At 42.0% G+C, this 21,328-nt stretch overlaps 1 protein-coding gene across 2 annotated transcripts in view; it reads right to left on the bottom strand.

Moving 5' to 3' along the window:
• pkn3 (protein kinase N3) overlaps positions 1-21,328 on the bottom strand; it is a 39,938-nt gene that overhangs the window by 2,127 nt on the left and 16,483 nt on the right. For both annotated transcript variants that reach the window (XM_022220807.2, XM_051938372.1), the window contains exons 9-21: positions 18,927-19,070; positions 18,566-18,641; positions 17,835-17,994; positions 17,141-17,231; positions 16,965-17,023; positions 16,416-16,485; positions 15,286-15,377; positions 14,859-15,035; positions 14,705-14,767; positions 14,508-14,584; positions 13,861-14,003; positions 1,097-1,204; positions 762-842 (exon numbers count right to left, since the gene is read on the bottom strand). In XM_022220807.2, the coding sequence (XP_022076499.1) occupies positions 762-842; positions 1,097-1,204; positions 13,861-14,003; positions 14,508-14,584; positions 14,705-14,767; positions 14,859-15,035; positions 15,286-15,377; positions 16,416-16,485; positions 16,965-17,023; positions 17,141-17,231; positions 17,835-17,994; positions 18,566-18,641; positions 18,927-19,070 (1,341 nt within the window). The remainder of the gene's footprint in view (positions 1-761; positions 843-1,096; positions 1,205-13,860; positions 14,004-14,507; positions 14,585-14,704; positions 14,768-14,858; positions 15,036-15,285; positions 15,378-16,415; positions 16,486-16,964; positions 17,024-17,140; positions 17,232-17,834; positions 17,995-18,565; positions 18,642-18,926; positions 19,071-21,328) is intronic.

Raw genomic sequence — 21,328 nt, 5'->3', positions numbered from 1 at the left:
TTATGCTGCTTTAGGCCTAGGCTGCTCAATGACAATAAAGCCTTCATCTTTCTTCACTGGCTCTCTGTAAATTCTAGGATAAAATTTAAAATCCTGCTTCTCACAGAAAACTCTGAATGACCAAGCTCCATCTTACCTCAAAAAGCTTATTGTACCATATCATCCCAACAGAGCCATTCACTCTCAGACTGCAGGTTTACTTGTGGTTCCCAGAGTTTCCAGAAGTAGAATGGGAGGCAGAAACTTCAGTTATCAGCTCCTCTGTTGTGGAATCAGCTCACAGTTTGGGTTCTAGAGGCAGACATCCTCTCTACCTTTAAGATTAGACTAAAAACTATTCTCCTTGATAGAGCCTATGGTTAGGACTGCTCAGGATCACCTGGGCTGTTCCTTACTTATGCTGCTATAGGTTTAGACTGCCGGAGGATTCCCATGATGCACTGGGCTCCTCTCCTCTATTCTCTCTATACTGTTACATGTCACTAACTCCGTGTTTCCCTCAAGGTCCTGTGGTTTTTTTCCCCCTCCCTATCTCAGGTGTTTTATCATTCCTTCCCCATGTCGCTCACAGTCAATGCCTTTGGATTCAAAGGCATATTTGGATTGCTGAATTTTCTGTTCTCCATTTGAAATTTATATATAACATCTGTACCTTACTATGATAAGCGCTGTGAGATGACATATGCTGTGAATTTGGCATATATACACAAAAAGAGTTGAATTTCAACTGAACGAGTTGCAGGGCTTGACTGAATAATGACCTGAAAGAATGTGTGTCTTTTGATCTCCGAGGCGTCCTCCTCTCCTGCTCCAAGTCTCATCTCAGGATTTTTCTGCAACAACTGAAACACAGAAACAGTGCTTTGATGGAGGGCTGTTCTGTACAATGGGACACACAATATTCAGATCACTTAAATCTGTGTACTTCAGATTACACTCCATTGTAGAGGTGTGCTCAACAGAATCAATTTTAAGCACTGTGTACTCAACCTAGTGACTGTTGATCATGAAGTTTCAACAACCAGGGCTTTTGTTATCTGAAGTGCTCATGAGATAAGACAGATGGAGAATTCAGATCCATCTGAGAGGCGCTCACCTTTTGAATGAGGGAGACAGACTCAGGAGAAAGGAAGCGAGGGTAGCGCACGTCATCATTGACAATGCTGTCAAACACTTCTTCCTCATCATCACCCGGGAAAGGAGACTGAAAAAAGGGGAGTGGAATTAAGTTCATGCCGTTCTTTGTACTGAAAACACTTGATTGTAAGGTTACATTTCAGCGCAGGAGGATTACCGGAGTTACTTCGTGCCTGCATTTGGCCTAACCATTGGCTACATGTAATAATGGATTTAAACATGTTTGACACAGAAACCTTTGCAAAGCTGGGTATCAAGATCAGGTACAAATGCAGGAATCACTTAAAACTGGCTGTAACTGATATTTAGAAAGTATCAAAGAATGAAAAGACAATTTCTAAAACTCTCAGCTGAATCGGCTGCTCACCATGTCTATATGCAATTTTATACCGAGTTACAGTAAGCAGTTAACTGTCTGGCTCCAACTTCACTGATTTTCTTTTCTTCTGTTTTTCCCAGGAAATGCTCTAAAATCCACTGCACACTACCAACTCAGCATAAAGAGCAGAATGACACAGTTAAAGACGAGCTTTAAAATACAGTGGATGATTTAGCAGGTAGAAAGCCAGCTATTTTGATCTGTCCAGGGTGTCCCCTGCTTTCACCCCAGTCAGCTGAGATAGGCTCCAGCCACTCCGCGACCCTAGTGAGGATAAAGCGGTGTACAGAGGATGGATGGATGGATGGAAAGCCAGCTATTTACAGAGGGTACGGAAAGTATTCAGACCCCTTGAAATTTTTCACTCTCTGTGTCATTGCAGCCATTTGATACAATCAAAAAAGTTCATTTTATTTCTCATTAATGTACACTCAGCACCCCATCTTGACAGAAAAAAACTGAAATGTAGAAATTTTTGCAAATTTATTAAAAAAGAAAAACTGAAATATCACATGGTCATAAGTATTCAGACCCTTTGCAACGACATTCATATTTAACTCACATGTTGTCCATTTCTTCTGATTCTCCTCGAGATGGTTCTGCTTCTTTATTGGAGTCCAGCTGTGTTTAATTAAACTGATTGGACTTGATTAGGAAAGGCACACACCTGTCTATATAAGACCTAACAGGCCACAGTGCATGTCAGAGCAAGTGAGAATCATGAGGTTGAAGGAACTGCCCAAGGAGCTCAGAGACAGAATTGTGAAACATGGTGGTGGGAGCATCATGTTGTGGGGGTGTTTTTCAGCTGCAGGGACAGGACGACTGGTTGCAATCGAAGGAAGGATGAATGCGGCCAAGTACAGAGATATCCTGGAGGAAAACCTCTTCCAGAGTGCTCAGGACCTCAGACTGGGCCGAAGGTTCACATTTCAACAGGACAATGACCCTAAGCACACAGCTAAAATAACAAAGGAAGTCAGAACAACTCTGTGACTGTTCTTGACTGGGGATTGACCCTTTCACATGATGTATGCAATACTTAATTAGGCAGCTGCGCACATAGACCCGGTGCAAAACAAAGCCTGTTTACCTGGCCTAGGTGTTTTTATATACACATATTATGCTAAATATGCCTTCTTGTTGTGCTGTCGGCTGTCAGAATTGCACTACAGACAACCCTCATTTAAAATTTTATTCAATACCTGGAGGTAGGGACACCCATCCCGTAAAATACGGAATCGTCCTTTATTTGACAATTAATTGTTGCGTCCCGTATCGACTCAATACGGGACGCAATTTGTTCCGTATTTTCATAAATGTATCATAAAAGTCTGTCACACATTCATCAAAACTGTATAATGAATAAAATAAAACAGGAAATATTAAGGACAGCCAATATCATCTTAGTAGAACCTACGTAGTGAGGACCCGACGTGAGATACAGCGGATAGACCTCAGAAGCCAGCGTCTGCGGCTTTGTTTGCCTGCCTGCATGGTCCTGTCACAAGTTGCTAGTTACAGTGCTAGTACAGACTGCTGCGCACTGCACCGAGGCATTTGAAAATGTCTAACCCCGAAACTCCACCACGTCCTCCTAAGAAACGCAAACGTCTGCAGATGTACAGATGTGAGTGGCTACGTGCGATCAACCGGGATAACTGGTCGGAGGCACAAATAAAGAATGCGGCTTTGCAGTGCACATTTCATTTCATTTCAGGTAAACGGTCATTCAATTTTGATTTATATTTGTAAAATCCTTTCAAATCATGGAAATGTTACATCACCGAATATAAAAATTAGATATGTAGAGAAAAGATCCCGTGGATAGTGCTTTATATCATTATCGTGCATGTGAGCGATAATAGGGTGTTTTGTCATTACCGCAATGAATAGGTTTGTTGACTTAGCCTTGTTATTTTGTTTTACAGAACTTTAATAATTATAATAAATACAATTTTAACAGGTCGTGCATCTGACGATTCAGACAGTCCTGATTTCGGTATTTCCTCACAGGCGTGACAGTGCCAACAGCACCAAAGCTAAGAACAAAATTGACAGGTAATTTGTACACTCACACCATGTTTCTGACACTGGATAGTATGTGAGTTTCTGTACATGACCGCAAAGCACGAAATTAACAGCATCAAGGAATTTGTATGCCTTTAAATTCTCTTTCGTGTAAACGCTTGGCGAGTTGATTAAATATAAATAGATGTCCGGCCACTGAATATTAGGCCATTGCCTCATATCCCGTAACCACTCTTGTTGTGGCAATGAGTACGGGTCCGATAGTTGCATACCTGTACTAAGTGTCAACTTGTTGAAGTAACAGGTACGATCGGCAGGTGATGGCTCGTCAAGGTATGATTTCTTAAGTTTCGGCTGTGCCATTGTCTTTCTGCATCGGGTCTGCACGTGCATGCCGATGTTGACGCTTGTGTTAGTAAACACTGCAAGCCGTCTATTGGGCAGGTGATGAGCAGTGCCTGGTTTTCTCCACACGTACCGTTTACAATTAACACCAAAAAGTTTAATCTTGGTCTCATCAGACCAGAGAATCTTATTTCTCATAGTCTGAGAGTCCTTCGTGTGTGTTTTGGCAAACTCTATGCGGGCTTTCATGTGTCTTGCACGGAGGAGAGGCTTCCGTGGGGCCACTCTGCCATAAAGCCCCGACTGGTGGAGGGCTGCAGTGATAGTTACCTCCGCTGAGGAGGTTAAGTAACACCCGGCGTCTGTCTGTCTGTCTGTCTGTCTGTCTGTCTGTTAGCAAGATAACTCAAAAACGCCTGGGCAGATTCACATGAAATTTTGAGGGGATGTAGACTATGGTAAGAGGAAGAGCTGATTTAATTTTGGTGGCAATCCGGAAAGGATCCTGGATTCTGGATCACTTTGAATTTTTTAGTATGTGGTCCAAAATAGGACGAAAACATCATAGGTTAGTATGTCGTCCAACAAATTGGAGCAAGATGTCCAGATAGCTCAACTGGTTAAGAAGGTGATTCGTAAACAGAACTGTGACAGAGACGCAGGTTTGATTCCAGCTCATGCTCTTTTACTGCATGGGTTTCCTGTTTTCCTCTCTATCATTGGTGGAGGTCTGCAGTCTCTGAGTGCTTTTTCTAGTTGACTTTGTGGAACTTTCTCCCATCTCCCGACTGCATCTCTGGAGCTCAGCCACAGTGATCTTTGGGTTCTTCTTTACCTCTCTCACCAAGGCTCTTCTCCCACCATTGCTCAGTTTGGCTGGACGGCCAGGTCTAGGAAGAGTTGTGGTTGTCCCAAACGTCTTCCATTATGGAGGCCACTGTGCTCTTAGGAACCTTGAGTGCTGCAGAAATTCTTTTGTAACCTTGGCCAGATCTGTGCCTTGCCACAATTCTGTCTCTAAGCTCCTTGGGCAGTTCCTTCGACCTCATTTGCTCTGACATGCACTGTGAGCTGTAAGGTCTTATATAGACAGGTGTGTGCCTTTCCTAATCAAGTCCAATTAGTTTAATTAAACACAGCTGGACTCCAATAAAGAAGCAGAACCATCTCGAGGAGGATCAGAAGAAATGGACAGCATGTGAGTTAAATATGAATGTCGCTGCAAAGGGTCTGAATACTTATGACCATGTGATATTTCAGTTTTTCTTTTTTAATAAATTTGCACAAATTTCTACATTTCTGTTTTTTCTGTCAAGATGGGGTGCTGAGTGTACATTAATGAGAAATAAAATGAACTTTTTTGATTTTGGCAAATGGCTGCAATGACACAGAGAGTGAAAAATTTCAAGGGGTCTGAATACTTTCCGTACCCACTGTATCTCATATGTTTAAGACCAAAAACACAACAGAAAGTGAATGAGTATTACTCAAAATCATGGGTAATGATGCTTTGCAACTGCTGGATGTGTAAATATGATGGATGGATAAGATAGATTAGATAGATACTTTATTAATCCCGAGGGAAATTTAAGTAACATGTCTATGTCAAATGAAAAAAGTGCTAATATGTAAGTGTTGTGTTCACAACTTGTTTATTTCCCCAAGTGTATCAGACACTGCAGGTTAAGGCCCTCATGAGCTCAGGGTATATTGTGCTTTTCTGGTGCATATTTACAGCTTACACACAGTTCCCACACTGTGGAGGTAAGTTCTCTGCCATCCTGCACCCCAGAGCAGATGCGGTTCATACTTTCATGTTTGGTGTGCCAACTACAGCGCTTCAGTCTAAAATAAGAGACAAAGTACCATGAATTATATTATCACTAGTGGTTATTAGAGTTTTTTTTACTCCAGCAGATTCTCATTCAAAAAGTGGCAACTTTACTCTAGGAAAACTAAGTAAACAAGTCTTTTCAGTGAGTTATTGGGTCTCATTGATGGAATTCAGGCCACCTGGAGTGTTTTGGTGTACATTTTGGAAATTAATACTCCATTGAAAGCTTGTTGGAAATCTTTGATATCTCCAACGTGACTGCTGATTAACAGCCAAAACTGACTGCATACCTACTGAAACATTCATTCATGAGTCATTCTGGAACTTGCACCTGTGAAAGGGGCTGCAAAGTTTGGTGTCTCTTAACTGTTTTAAATTTAAATGTATTTTTTTCTTATTTTGTCGTGTTTTGTCGGCTGTTGATGGAGGTTTCTGCTTTGAGAAGAGTTTATTCAAGAGAGGAGCTTTTTTCATTGAGGCAGAACAAATCTGGACAGCAACATCCAATTCCAGTGGACATCTTGAGGTGTTTTCGTGGTTGCCGTGCTGGTGCAAAGGTGAATGCGAGGAAATGGAGATACAAGCCCTTTCTTCCATAAGTCCATCCAACCATCCATTCTCTATACACCGCTTTATCCTCACTAGGGTCACGGGGGGTGCTGGAGCCTATCCCAGCTGACTCGAGCGAAGGCAGGGGACACCCTGGACAGGTCGCCAGTCTGTCACAGGGCTACATATACAGACAAACAATCACACTCACATTCATACCTACAGGCAATTTAGAGTTATCAATTAACCTCAGCATATTTTTGGACTGTGGGAGGAAGCCGGAGTGCCTGGAGAAAACCCACGCATGCACAGGTAGAACATGCAAACTGCATGCAGAAAGATCCCAGGCCCACCCCGGGATTCGAACCGGGGATCTTCTTGCTGCAAGGCGAAAGTGCTAACCACTGTTCCACTGTGCAGCCCCCTTCCATAAGTCATCATGGGAAATGCCAACTCTTTGCCAAACAAAAGTGACGAGCTGGAGAAATTGGTGAAGACTGACAAAACATATCGTGAATGCAGTCTCCTGTGTTTTACTGAAACCTGGCTGAACCAAAACAACTAAGACTCAACTGTGGACCTACCTGGCTTCACTCTCACAAGGTCAGACAGAGATGCTAAAGCTTGTGGTAAGAAGAAAGGAGGGGGTCTGGCTTTATTTGTTAACCAGAGATGGTGTAACTCCTCACATATAACTGTTAAGGAGAAGCTGTGTTGTCCAGATATTGAACTGTCGGTAGTTGCATTTCATCCATAATACAACATGTACCAAGGGAGTTCAGTCACATCATAACAATACTTGTATACATCCCACCCAAGGCAACGCACTTGGTTCCGTGAAAATAATATCAGGAGATTTCAATCATGTCAGCCTCTCCTCTCACCTGACTGGATTTACAGTTTGTTAATTGCCCTACCAGAGAAAATAAAACCCTAGACCTGCTGTATGCTAATGTAAAAGAAGTTTACAGAGCTACTGCCTTACCACCACCGGGCAGGTCAGATCATAACTTGGTTTATCTGCAGATCTGTTGCAAACCTTGTGCGCTGATGTGGAAAGGGCTGACAAATTCAACCTGTTCTTCAACAGATTTGACACTGTGGACACACCTACTTCTACTACTGCTCGTCCTTCTTCTCCTCAACATATGGAAATCCCTACTATAGCTTCTGCTTCTCCTTCTCCATCTCCTACACGTCTCCACAGCTGAAGCCACTTCCCTTCTAGCACCTGTACCCTTTTCTGTCACAGAGACAGGGGTGATGTTGGAGCTTGGAAGACTTCGCTCTGGGAAGGCAGCTGGCCCAGATGGTGTGTGTCCAAGGCTGCTTAAAGACTGTGCTGCACAACTCTGTCAACCTCTCCACAGTATCTTCAACCTGACTCTACAGCTGGGGTGGGTGCCTGCTCTATGGAAAACATCCTGTATTGTACCGGTATGGTGCCATAATTGGGTCAAAAGACACGTGCGCGTAACTCTCTCTCGTGCATGCGTAACATTCTCTCTCTGAACTCTCTCGCGCGTGAAACACGTACCCCGCGCGCACGTAGCAATGTCTCCACGCGCAAAAAACACTTTGCGCGCGCGTAGCAATGTCTTCGCGCGCGAGGAGCCTCGTGGAGCTCTGATCTACACACGCGGGGATAAGACTTTTGACCCTTTGTGGGCGGATACCAGTGCTCGCCACAACCTCCCTATGATTGGAGGTCTGCAACAGGAAGAACTCACCCCCCACATGGGATGCCACAAGAGAGGAAATGACACAGTCCGCTGGAGCCCCTTTGATGCTGCTGCCGCTGTTCTGCTGTGCCCATGGACTGCAGCTCTGCTGAACACACACAGAACCGAGCCCGGATCTCCAACTGCTGGTGGGTGAGTGTCTCCACGTATTTCTGGCTCTAAACGGGAGGTCTCAGTGCTCCATTGCGGGGCTGTCAGCCTTTAGACGTTAGTTAGCTCATTGCTAACGGCAGTTACCCAGGTGGACTGACTGGAATCGGCCCAGAAGCCCAGCGTGTCTACTCCAGTGATTCTGACAGGGAGTTTAAGAGTCAGAATCACTGGAGTAGACACGCTGGGAGGTTGTGGCAAACACTGGTATCCGCCCACAAAGGGTCAAAAGTCTTCTCCCCGCGTGCGTAGATCAGTGCTCCACGAGGCTCCTCGCGCGCGGAGATATTGCTACGCGCACGCAGAGTGTTTTTTGGGCGTGGAGACATTGCTATGCGTGCGCGGGGTACGTGTTATGCGCACGGGGTACGTGTTGCGCGCGTGACTTTTGACCCAATTATGGCACCATATACTGGTACCAAAAGTCAAATGTCCGGCTCAACTAAATGACTACAGACCTATTGCCCACACATCATGAAAGCTCTGGAGCGGCTGATTCTATGCCTACTGAGGCTTGAAGTCAAAGACAAACTCGATTCCCTGCAGTTTGCATACAAAGAACACATTGGAGTGGATGATGCCATCCTCTTTATGAACCGTGCCCTGTCTCATATGGAGAAACCTGGAGTTTATGTGAGAATTATGTTCTTTGATTTTTCAAATGCATTCAACTCCATCCAACCCACCATACTCAAAGACAAGCTCACGGAGATGGGAGTGGATCCTTCCTGTGTTTCTTGGATCATAGATTACCTGACAGGAAGGCCACAGTTTGTCAGGCTGGGGAACTGTGTTTCTGGGACATTAATGAGCAGTACAAGGAACAGTCCTGGCTCCATTCCTGTTCACACTGTTTACATCTGACTTCAAATACAGCACTGAGTCCTGCCACATTCAGAAATACTCTGATGACACTACTATCGTGGCATGTATCAGAAATGGACATGAAGCTGAATACAGGGATCTGATAAGTGCCTTTTCAGGCATTGAACACTTGTGTGGCGTGGACATCGAGGTGGTGACATCGTATAAATATTTAGGTGTCCATCCTGACAATAAGTTAGACTAGTCTAAAAATGTAGACTACATCTACAAAAAGGGCCAGAGTTGACTTCTTTGCCTCAGAAGACTTCGATCTTTAGAAATCTACAGTAAGATGCTGCAGATGTTTTATCAGTCTGTGGTAGCAAGTGTCCTGTTATATGCTGCAGTCTGCTGGGGAGGCAGTACAAAAAACAAGGATGCAAGGCATCTGAACAAACTGATGAAAAAAGCTGGCTCTGTGGTTGAAATGAAATTGAACATATTGGAGGATGAGGTGGAGAGACAGGCACTTAGGAAGATGAAGGCCGTTTTGACAAACCTGGATCATCCAATTCACATCTGCCTCAGTAAACAACAAAACATCAGTGGACAGCTCCTATACCTGACTGAAAGATTCAGAAAATCTTTCTTGCCGTTGTCAAGTGGGGTCTAGTTGTTGAGGTCCCAGAAGCAATCATTACCTTAAGATAACAAAGGTTTTGAGCAGATAAATAAAGATCTAATAAAGAAACATTATAAGTTAACCATATGATTATGCTTGCTGATGTATATATATATATATATATATATATATATATATATACATATATATATATACATATATATATATATACACACACACACACTCTAAACTGTTGATTTTTATGGAAAGATGATTAAAATGGTTTGTTATGTGATTAGACTAAGAAAGAATGATTAAAAGAAGTGATTGTGTGTTACTGAATATGTTTGAACTGAAGTAACCTGTTTGAGCTGTGTACGTGCATAAAAGCAGAACTATACGTGGGGAACATCAGCGTTGGGGAAGTTCTGTGTGGGCCTGCAGAGTGCAGGCCTATTTCCAAATATGGTTATGACAAATTCTTCAAATGTGTATGTGTTGGTAACTGAATCATGACAAAGTGTGTGTATGTGCTAGTTACTGAGTGTGTCACTAAGTCCATCCATCCATTCTCTATACACCGCTTTATCCTCACTAGGGTCGTGGGGGGTGCTGGAGCCTATCCCAGCTGACTCGGGCGAAGGCAGGGACAGGTCGCCAGTCTGTCGCAGGGCATATATAGACAAGCACACTCACATTCACACCTACGGGCAATCTCGAGTAACCAATCAACTTCAACATATTTTTGGACTGTGGGAGGAAGCCGGAGTGCCCGGAGAAAACCCACGCATGCACAGGGAGAACATGCAAACTCCATGCAAAAAGATCCCAGGCCCACCCCGGGATTTGAACCGGGGATCTTCTTGCTGCAAGGTGAAAGTGCTAACCACTACGCCATACACTAAGTGTATGTGTTAAATGAGTAAAACTGTGTGTAAACCTTATGAGTTAAGCAAGTGAGCGTACTAGGTGTGTAAATGTGTGTGTGCTAAGGATAAGGGTATAAAGGAGAGAGACAAAGACATTGTATTCGGAGTTGTTCCCCGGAGCTGCCCGAGTGTTGCTACAGAGAACATTGCCAAAGTTCTAAGGAGTCGTCACTGGACTTTTTGCCCAAAGGATGTGAGGACAACGCTGGACTTAGGCTGCAGAGTTCGCTGAGGACATCGTTGGAAGCAAAGTTGTTCTAACTTTGTTCAGCAAGTGAAGACCACACTCTGCCAGACGGAGAGTCCTGAGCAGTCTGCAATTATCCGAAAGAGAAGAAGCGAGGAAAGTACCTACAACATCTAGAGAGGCGCAGGAGGCAGCAGCAGAGGGTTGGGAGGCCTAGGGACTCCTCACAACCTGGAGAGTCGTGGACTTTCCACAGCCGCTTGCCAACTGAAAGACAGCTGGAACGCCTGCACGAGTGTTCCAGTTACTGCTACCAAAGAATTGCCAGACCACAATTGGCCTTCAGGACCTCTCCGCTCCCCCTGCCGAGGAAGGACCCCCTTCGTACCACAAAGAGACTTTGTACTGAGTCTGCTGGTCATAGGAGGAGTTCAACCGGAAACAGGTCAACACCGGATGCGGCACCAACTGCAGAGCTGTCCACCCTCTCTCCTAAATTTACAATTAGAGAAGATTCATAGGTACACTCAGTTTAGTTAAGTTAGAAATAATCAGAAATAATTAATTGTTTAATCATGAACTGATGCTAACCCTATTCAATAAAGGCTATATTCAGGGACGGCTGGTATAAATGGACTAACAGGGCTAAGCCCTCCCAGGCCAACACAAAAAAGATGAGAAAATTATTTTTCAAATAACTTAAAACAATCTGTTGTAAGTTTAGGTGAAAACAAAGGTAGCAACAGCACCAATCAGTCAAAAGAAAAACACAGAATATCTCTAAATGGACTTATTTTTTTACAGCCCCAGCAGATACAGTCCGCTTTCATTCATTTGACCTTCTTTTGACCAATAGTAGCGCGTTAACACAGCGGTGGCTTTGATTCATTTCATTCTTGTAAGTGACAGACAGGTGTCATGTCCCGCCCCCGTGATTTACTGATCATTTGGGCTAACTTCAGGCAGCCCACAGGCCACTGATTTTTGACCAATAGCAGCAAGTTAATACAGCGGTGGCTTTCATTCATTTCATTCTTGTAAGTGACTGACAGGTGTCATGTCCTGCCTCTGTGATTTACTGATCATTTGGGCTAACTTCAGGCAGCCCACAGGCCTTTGACGCAGCAAGAAAAAAGCCTGCTCCTCTCTGACGGAGGAGCAGCTGCAGCTTCTGGTGAACGGATCCATGCGCTCCATCACCACCAAACTCTACGACTCCTTCCAGTACGTCACCAACGGCATCATGTGACCGCGACGCCTCGGACACGCCATTTACACTCGGACTCTGACAGGGAGTCCGAGTGTAACGCCCCACTATGGTGGGCGTTAGCATGAACGAAGTGGATTATTTGCTTTCATGTCCATTTTCCTCAATGTCTTTGGAGGAAAAGCTGGAAGTTAAGAGACTGGGATCACATCGGCCATCGATGTGAGCTTCTTTTCAAATAAGGTAGGCCCATGTTGACCTGTTAAAGGACTGTGACACCTTGTTTTTGCTGAGGTCATCTGTTGTACTGAAGGCGTGTTTTGCACTACATGTCGCCAAACAGTTGTAATAAGACAGTTGCAGCAGGCTATCTGTGGGCAGTCGTTGCAGTTGGAACACGTTTTGTAGTGGTGTGTGTGTGTGTGTGTGTGTGTGTGTGTGTGTGTGTGTGTGTGTGTGTGTGTGTGTGTGTGTGTGTGTGTGAGTGAGAGAGAGTGTTGATGTAGAGCACTAAAAAAGTATAGTGTACGTGTAATTGATGTAACTGTGTGTATCATAGGTGATGTTGCTTTTGCAGGTGTGTTAGCCCACCCAACAAATTTCACCACCAGCCGCCACTGGCTATATTGCATTTAAAGAGAAGACTTATGGGATTATTAAGATTCACCTATTCCACATACTGGTAAAAAGTTAAGTTGATTGTGTGCATCAGATCTAATGGTTCTTAAAGATTGCTTAGTCCAAAGAGTCATTTAAACATTACCCCTGAGGTTAGTATTCCAAACCTCTAAAACAAACCTTGTGTTGTGGGATGTGTCTTGTCAGGTGTAGCTCAGGCAGCTCAGTGTGTGAATGCGGGTGAGTGAGTGTGTGCGCGTGGCCGAGCCGCGCTGCGGGTGCACGAGTGGAGCGAGCGGGCGGGTGCCCGGTGTGTGTAAGAGAAGACGTAGTTGAGAGACGACGGAGACGGCGACCGGGGCAGGCAGTGAGCCATTGCAAGTTGCTGATAACAGTGCATTAGTAAAAATAAAAGCCCCTCTCTTCAGCAAGACGGCCTCTGTCTTTCTGGCGTATGTGTGTGCCACCGCCGCAACAAGTGTGGAGGCGAGTCTGGGGAGTTAGCCCTGAATGAAGCTACTTCAGCCCTGGAGAAGACGTTTCTCCCCTGTGCTTCCCGACCACGGTCAGGAAGCAGACAACAGGAAAGGTTAACACTTGGAATATCAGAATATCACCAAGTGCAAACAGTTAAAAGAGGAAAGCTGTCGTTAACAAACGTGATCGATAAGTCAATTCTGCTACAAGGGGAGCTGCTTAGTAAGAGAGTATTTGTTGAAATAAGAGGGGTAAGACGTTTGGAGGAGGACAGTAAGAACCTAGGTGAGTATTCCTCGACACCAGCAGAATCATTCTGCTGAATCCTGTTAGGCGAATTCTAATAGGCAAATAGAATCTAACCCTTTAGACGGAGAGCTGGACCAGAATTACCCTGAGGTAAGGAAGGCACAACTGGTGACACCATCAGCAATCAGACTATTTAATTCAAAAGTAAACAGAGGAGACCAGACAACTGAATTTCCCTTCAGGGATGAATAAAGTCATTGTATTGTACTGTACTGTACTGTACTGCTCCTTCCTGTCCCAGACATTTGGGGCTTCTCTTCAAATAATAAACTGATCTTTATCCAGTCATGCAGTTCCACTGTGATTTTGGTTAAGATGTTACACTAACAAGAGCCTCACAGGATGCAGTTATGTAATATTACATCAGTACAACAGTAGATTAGCAGACTTGTAGCACAAGAGTGGACAGGTCGGTGTTTCCACTAAGGTAGTGTTTGCTATTGTAGTAGAGTGCCAAACATAAACTGAACTCCAATGCAAACCAATGGATAAGATCTCACCTGCCTGTGTCTATCTTTACAGTCCATGGTTTGTACTCACCTCCCCCACCAGCATCTCATAGATGAGGACCCCCAGACCCCACCAGTCCACACTGCGAGTGTAGTTGTTGTCTGTCAGAACCTCTGGAGCCAGGAATTCTGGTGTGCCACAGAATGTTGAGGTGCGATCCCCATGGCCCATTCCTACACACAGTACAGTTATACTTACATATCTACATATTTACTTCAGGCAAGTTACACTGTTAATATTAATGCAATCTTTATTTAAACTAAGAATATATTGAAGTATGACGGCCTCATTTACAGTGTAGCCAATTAAGAAAAGAAAGCTGTAGGCACACAAAGAAGAAATTTGAATAACAATAAAATGTTAAAAGGCAAAGTAAGTAAAATAATAATAAAAACAATATTTAGAGCAAGTTTAAAAACAAAGGCTTCATTGAATTAACAGCAAGAAGTAAAATAAGATTAAACGAAAAACCTGAATTGCCCAAAGGATAACATTAGTCCAGCTTTATTGTTCCGTAGGTTGTTTCAGGTTGCACGTGCACCAGGAGTAAAACAGTATTTTCCAGTTTTAATATTTTTCCAGATATGGAGATCATGATAAAGTCACTGCCTTTAACTCTCATACACAGTAGCAAGGGCTGAAATTGTGAAAATTGCATAAAATTCCCTTTTTCCTACCTTCTTTGCACAAGCCAAAATCTGCTATCCTGACAAAGCCATCAGCATCCATTAACAGATTATCCAGCTTCAGATCCCTGACAGACACAAACATACAGACACAAACATACAGACACAGACCACATTGTGCCTGACTCCCAGCATGCAGAGAGTAAGTATGAAGAAACAGCAAAAAAAGCAGCTTTACAAAGACTCACCGGTAAACTATTTTGTTTTGGTGGAGAAACTCCAGACCCAGCAGCACACAGGAGGAATAAAACCTTAACACAGAGAAAAGTAATGGAAATTACAGCAACAGGGGTAATTTTTGCTGTGTGTCAGTGGACCTGTGGTTTACAGAGAGAAGCTCACCTAGCCTGTTTCTCAGTGAAGATGCTGGTGTGAATGTGTGTCATCAGGTCTCCTCCAGGTGAGTAGGCCATCACAAAGCACACATGATCTGCAGTCTGGAAGCAGCCATACAGGTTCACCAGGAAGGGATGCTGCGTGCCGTTAATCACTTCAAAGATCTTCTTTTCACACATGAGGCTGAACACAGACACATTTGAAAAGGTTATTCACAGCCACAATTAATATAAAATTAATATACAGTATTTGTAGAAGAACATTTTCACTTTGTAGTAGTTAGACATAATTTGCCCATTTTGATTTGATTAATGACAAGGAAAATTTTTGCTGAGTCATGCGAGTCTATCTAAGAACTCGACCACCATGAAAACTGTAGTGTAGTGTCAATAAGTATTTAAACTATAATCAAGTTAGCTGACAGATTGCTTACCTGTCAACTTCATCGCGTGTCACGATGTCACCTTTCTTCAGGGCCTTGATGGCATACAATTTGCCAGACTTCTTATACTCTGCTAGCAGCACCTAGGAATCATTTACAAAATGCAGGATGTTTAACTATTATTAACTTCACATCTTTTTGTAAAACATTTGACTTGCTCTGAGATACAGAAGTGAGCTGAAAGGGAATGATGTAGAGCAGAGATGAGAGGAGAACACTCATTAACATTTCACTGTGTAGATACATGGTGATCCAAAGTGTTTCAGTAGAAGGTAATTGGACTGGGTGTCTGTATAGCTCATCGGGTTAAGCGGGCGACCTATGTACAGGGGCTGGTCTCCGATGCAGTGGCCTGGGTTCGATTCCTGCCCACAGCCCTTTGCTGCATGTCTTCCCCCTACTCTTCTCCCCGTTTCCTGTCATTCTTCACTGCTACTATCAAAATAAAGGCAAAAAAATATATTTTGCAAAAAAAAAAAAAGTAACTGGACTTGTCTTTATTGGTCTTGAAGGTATTTCACCTGTCATTCAAAAGGCTTCCTTAGTTCTAACTGACACATGGGCTGAGGTGTGAATGGTTGGGAAAGTGCTAGAGGAGGGATGACTCAAGGTGATTAAACTGTCTGTAGAAGGAACTCAAGACCGTATTTTAAGTACACGGTAAAGGGTTTCGTAGACTCTCTCCCCTAAGTAGCTGTTCCAGTTTAACACTACTCTCAAAAACCATCTGTACAGAATGTGGGCATTGTTGTCCTCGAAGCAGTGTCTCTTACTCTTTAGATAATGAAGGGACACTCCTTTGAGTCATTTCTCCCAACAGTTTCATAACCATTTATACCTTGGGAATGTGAGCTTTTGGTCAATAATAGGCCACGAGCCATGCAATTTAAGGGTGAGAAGAAAGACCTGTGACTCCCAACCAGTCAGTTAGAACTGAGGGAACCTCTTGAATGAAGAGAAGTATCTTCAAGCACCAAAAAGAGAAGTCCTGCTGTCTTCTATTGAAGCACCAAGGATTATCAATTTCACTAGTGAGTGCTTGGTGTGCTTTTTTCCTAATGCTGTTTCTGGCAACTTTACAAATACAGTGCACAAGTACACGAAGACAAAGACATGCATACCTTTCCAAAGTGACCCCTTCCTAGGACTGAAATGCACTGGAAGTCTTCCATCTGAAGTCCATCACTCCTCCTGCATGACAACACAAATGTGGACATGTATAGCTGCTGAAAAATTAATTAATTGTTTCACTGAGCACCCCTAGATGCACGGTCTTTATTTTCAGAATGAATTAAACAGCTTTGCAAAGAGGTAACGTTTCTTACTTCAAAATTGCTAAACAACTTACAAAGTTCCTACTCTCACATCGACCATAAAGAGAACTTTCTTTTTGGTTGCAAATAGAAGGTTTGCAGATATTCCACAGCGGCAGAACAGTGTCTGTTCATGACATGTAAGTCTTGTGGTTTAAAGATCAGCCAGAATTTGGAACAAACTTATAGAACTAAATACATGTTTCATTTATCATGCTATGCTAAGAGTTTTTTGATACCAAAAAACCATCACACTCAGAAACATTGGGAAGAACCATAAAACAGATATAGTAATAATCAACAAAAATCACAAAACTGAACAATGAAAACAAATGTAACACAATCACTATGACTTACTGTGGGGGATGAATAGAGGGTTGTCTCTTGGGCTTTAGGCGCTTGTTCTCATCAGGAGACTGTTTTTTCAGCAAAATAGAGAACAGAAATCAACTGAATCACTAAACCACAAGGAAAAATAAAGCAAAGCACAACAGAGACATGAGGGAAAGCATTTGTCAGCCTGACTTGCTTACCAGTGGAGATTCTTTGTTGCTCTTTCTTAGGAAATGTGGAGAGCTGCTTGGTGGATCTTCACTAAAATTGAGACTCGCCACAGGTGGTTCTCTAAAAAGAAGGGACAATTCATGACTTAGCTGCCTTTCTGCAGTGATGCTGGTTTTAATGCTGCTTTGCTATCTATGTTAGTGTTAATGGTGCTGACTAGCTGGATGCACCTTTAATTTCCTAAGTGTGATTAAGCAGTCAAAATCCATTGCACCTCCTGCTCCTGCCCCCCCACACACACACACACACACACACACATATTACCACATTAATAAACATTTCTCCTTATTTGATATTTTATATTATTTGATAAATATACAAATTTATAATAATAATTTATAATAAACTTTCACTGCTGCTATCCTTTAGTAATGCTATTTTTATAACCTTAAATACAGCAATATCAATACACAACTATTCTGACTTCTTTTAACTCTAAATGCAGGTCAGTGATAAAGCTAGTAACAGCCCTCTGTTAAAGCCACAATATTTTTGGCCTCAGATAACATGAATGGGTAGAAAAACAGCCTCAAGTCATCAAAGAAAGCTAAGCAAAGAAGTTACTAGCTCACAGACTTTGTCAGTCTATGAAACTGCTCTTTCATAGACGTGACAAAGTGATGTTTCCGGGTCACAGCGTCTGCAGAAATCGCAAAGCCTTACTGTGCCGGAGAAGTAACAGAAGATGTGGGGCCACTGTTAGAGCCTGCTAATGGAGGGCTCATGGGCTCCAGGGAGCTGCAAGGAGGTAGGATACTCATCATCAAACGACCCCAAGTCGCAAAATTCATGTTCATTTGAGCAGCACGAAGGAAGTCTCTCCCTGTAAGCAAAAAAAAAAAAGTAGAAATCTGAGCTACACTGTTTACATTAAAATATAAAGAGTGATATTTTTTCTGTAATTATTGCACCTCCTAAAAGTTTATGTTTGATAGCTGTCAAAAGTCTATGCCTTTGATCGTATTCTGTACTTGATGGAACATGAAAAAAGTCAAGTCATTCATATCCCTATCCAAGTGATTGTAAGGTTTCTCATCATCTGTGTGTAGTTGTGCATTGTGTCTCATCCATCATAACAAAGAATGCTCAGAAACTTGGGTCAAGTGATACAAAATCAAAGTCATAACTAGGATACTAGTGCACAAGTAACCATATCTGTTGTATTGCTTTGGGTCGTTTTGTCTATTTAAATGGTTTGAAGGTCAGGCATTTATGCATTTTGACAGTAAACACAATTCATAAGAGTTAAATGCCAATAATCCAAATTTAGGTCATACAACTACATTTAAAAATGTTGGAAAACCACACGTGAAGCTGTCAGTAGCTAGACAACATAGATCCAATAACAATAACATTTAAAGAAACACAAAATCAATATAAACAAATGGTACCACCTTTTTCTTTAGGAAATATTCTCTGCTGCCTCTGAAGTTTGGAGCGGCGTTCAATGACAGGATTGATGAATTGCACCTGAAAATAAATAGAGGAGCTGGTTTATATATTGGTGGCTTTGACATTGGGAAAAGATGTGTGCTGAATATATTTTAGTCACAACATAATCTTCTTTTTATTTCCTATTTTTATGCTCAGTTTAATACAACAATTTGTACACAGACATGTAATGGTGTGTAGTTGGCAAGATAAGATTTAGTAGTAGGCTGAAAGCATAAATTATGTCTGCTCTATGATGATTTTTAGTGTAATTTGGTTATAAAGACATGCAGGTAACACAGCAGTAAGTAAACAAGTGAGAACCTCAATGAAGAGGATGCCCTGAGGCTCCAGCTGGAGACACATGCCATGTCGCTGATTATCCAGGAAGTCCTCCAATCGCAGGAACTTTACCCCACTTAAAGCTCGCCAGTCTCTCCAGTACACAGCAATTTCCAGCTCTCTAGACTAAAAATCAGCACAAGATACAAATATTGATACACTTTAGAATTCAATTAAGCATTTTTAACAAATCTTAATTATTGCATTTGGTACATTTGATGATTTGTTTCAATCAATGCCATCCATTATTACAGCCTTCCCTGTCACATACTTACACACCCCAATCTTTCCACCTTTCCACCATGTAAAACGTTTTTGTTTTGTTTTTTTCATTTAAGGTTAAATAATGCAATGGTTTGACATTGCATTGTAAAATTGTTAAATAAAATATACGCTACCATTGAAAAGCTTGGGGTCACTTAGAAATGCTTTTATTTTGGAAAAAATGCTTTTATTCAATGAATTAGAAATACAGTCTAGACATTGTTTATGTGATAAATGATGATTCTAGCTGGAAACAGCTGATTTTTAATGGAATATCTACATTGGGGTCCAGAGGCCCATTTCCAGCAACCATCACTCCTGTGTTCTAGTTGTACATTGTGTTTAGTTAATCGTATTGAAAGGCTAATTGATGATTAGAAAACCATTGTGCAATTCTGTTAGCACATGAATAAAAATGTGAGTTTTCATGGAAAACATAAAATTGCCTGGTTGACCCCAAACCTTTGAACGGTAGTGTAAATTAAAAAAAGAAAATACAACAACATTGGATTCTGTATTTCCCATAGTGACTATGTAGACCCTTCATGCGTAGCTCACATCTTCCATACTCATTTGGCACATTTGCTTTAAAGTTAGTCAAAGAACTCAGTGTTACATCACACAGGCAGGACAAAATTCATTAGGAACACATCTGCAGTCATCCGTTGTAGCTCTAACCTTAGACACTCTAATGTTTAGAGGGAGGCGCGGTTTTCTACATTTGAACAAGCACTTAGATCTTTTCTTTTTAATTTAAGTCCAATTTTATTAAATTGAAGGATGCATCTCACTGCATTATCATCTTTACAACCCCGTATACAGCGCATGAAAGAAAACTTTACTTCAGCAGAGAAGTTTTGGACATATTCTTAAATTATGGCTCAACAGCATAGCGTGTTCTTTAAACTATCTGTAAACCTGTTTCCTAAGTGTGTGTAAACACAGTCATTGTTTTAGTTTATAGTCTTAATCTGAGGTAATCCTGATTATATCACTATGATATCACCACATATATTTTCTCAGTCTTGACAAAACTTCCCCATTGCCACAGAATAAAATATACAACTGTTTTCACAGGCTGCATGGAAGTAAACGGACCTACATGTATATAATCACTGACTTTCCCTTTCGGGAAACAGGGACAGTCAGCCAGAGAGAATGAGAGCTGCATTAGTAGAATCCAAGTCTTATGCAGGAATGCTGGGCATGTGTGGGTAAAGTCAGATTAGAGTAGATGTCAGAGGATTAGCAGTAGGATTACATGGGTGGAGTAGGAGGCTGACAAGAGTATCAAAGATGTACTTGACCACTCTGATGTATAGACGAGCAAAAAGTCAGAGTTCTGTGATATTATTCTCAGGCAGCTAAAAGATGTTCACCAGTGCTTACTGAGATGACATTTTGTGAAGAAGTACCCTATTAGTAACAAGACCTGATAGCACCTATTGCACTGACATTCAACTTCTCACATCAATGCACTGAAATATAGAAAATGGAAACAGGGAAATAAGAGTGGTAAATTGAATACTCAAGAAAACAAATTGCCTATCTACATAACCGTGCACAAGCAGGACAAAATTCATTAATAATAATAATAATAATACATTTTATTTATAGGCGCCTTTCAAGACACTCAAGGTCACCGTACAGAGGAACAGATAAAACAATTAGGAAACATTAGGAAATAAACATTCCAAGTGAACTACGTTTAAATTTGGTTGAGCAGACAAGAGGTCAGTATCCTGACTGGAGCTGCATGGTTGTTGTAATCATTTTACAACAACACCCCTGTCAACTAGCATACCCTCTTTCCAGCAGTGACATAGAGATACCTGCTTATTTCCAATATGTTGGCCAGAAATTGAGACCCAAGAGGAAATTGAAATGTGGTCTTACATTTCAAAAGCCTGACTTACTATGCAAACAGATTTTTCCAAGATTAATGGATTTTATCTACATGTGTTGTTTTTTTGAGCTGATGTTGCATTTCTTTTTTCCAGTCAATTCTTTTTTTCTCAGTGACTCCTCTCTGTTCCTCACACATTGCTGTTCACATGTTGAGCCTACATGTCAACAAACTTTGGGTCCTTTAAATAAAGTTTTTAAAAATATGCATTCAA

Source organism: Acanthochromis polyacanthus, chromosome 18, assembly GCF_021347895.1.
Source record: "Acanthochromis polyacanthus isolate Apoly-LR-REF ecotype Palm Island chromosome 18, KAUST_Apoly_ChrSc, whole genome shotgun sequence".
In the NCBI taxonomy this organism is placed as follows: domain Eukaryota; kingdom Metazoa; phylum Chordata; class Actinopteri; family Pomacentridae; genus Acanthochromis; species Acanthochromis polyacanthus.
This window is presented reverse-complemented; position numbering and strand designations above follow the sequence as displayed.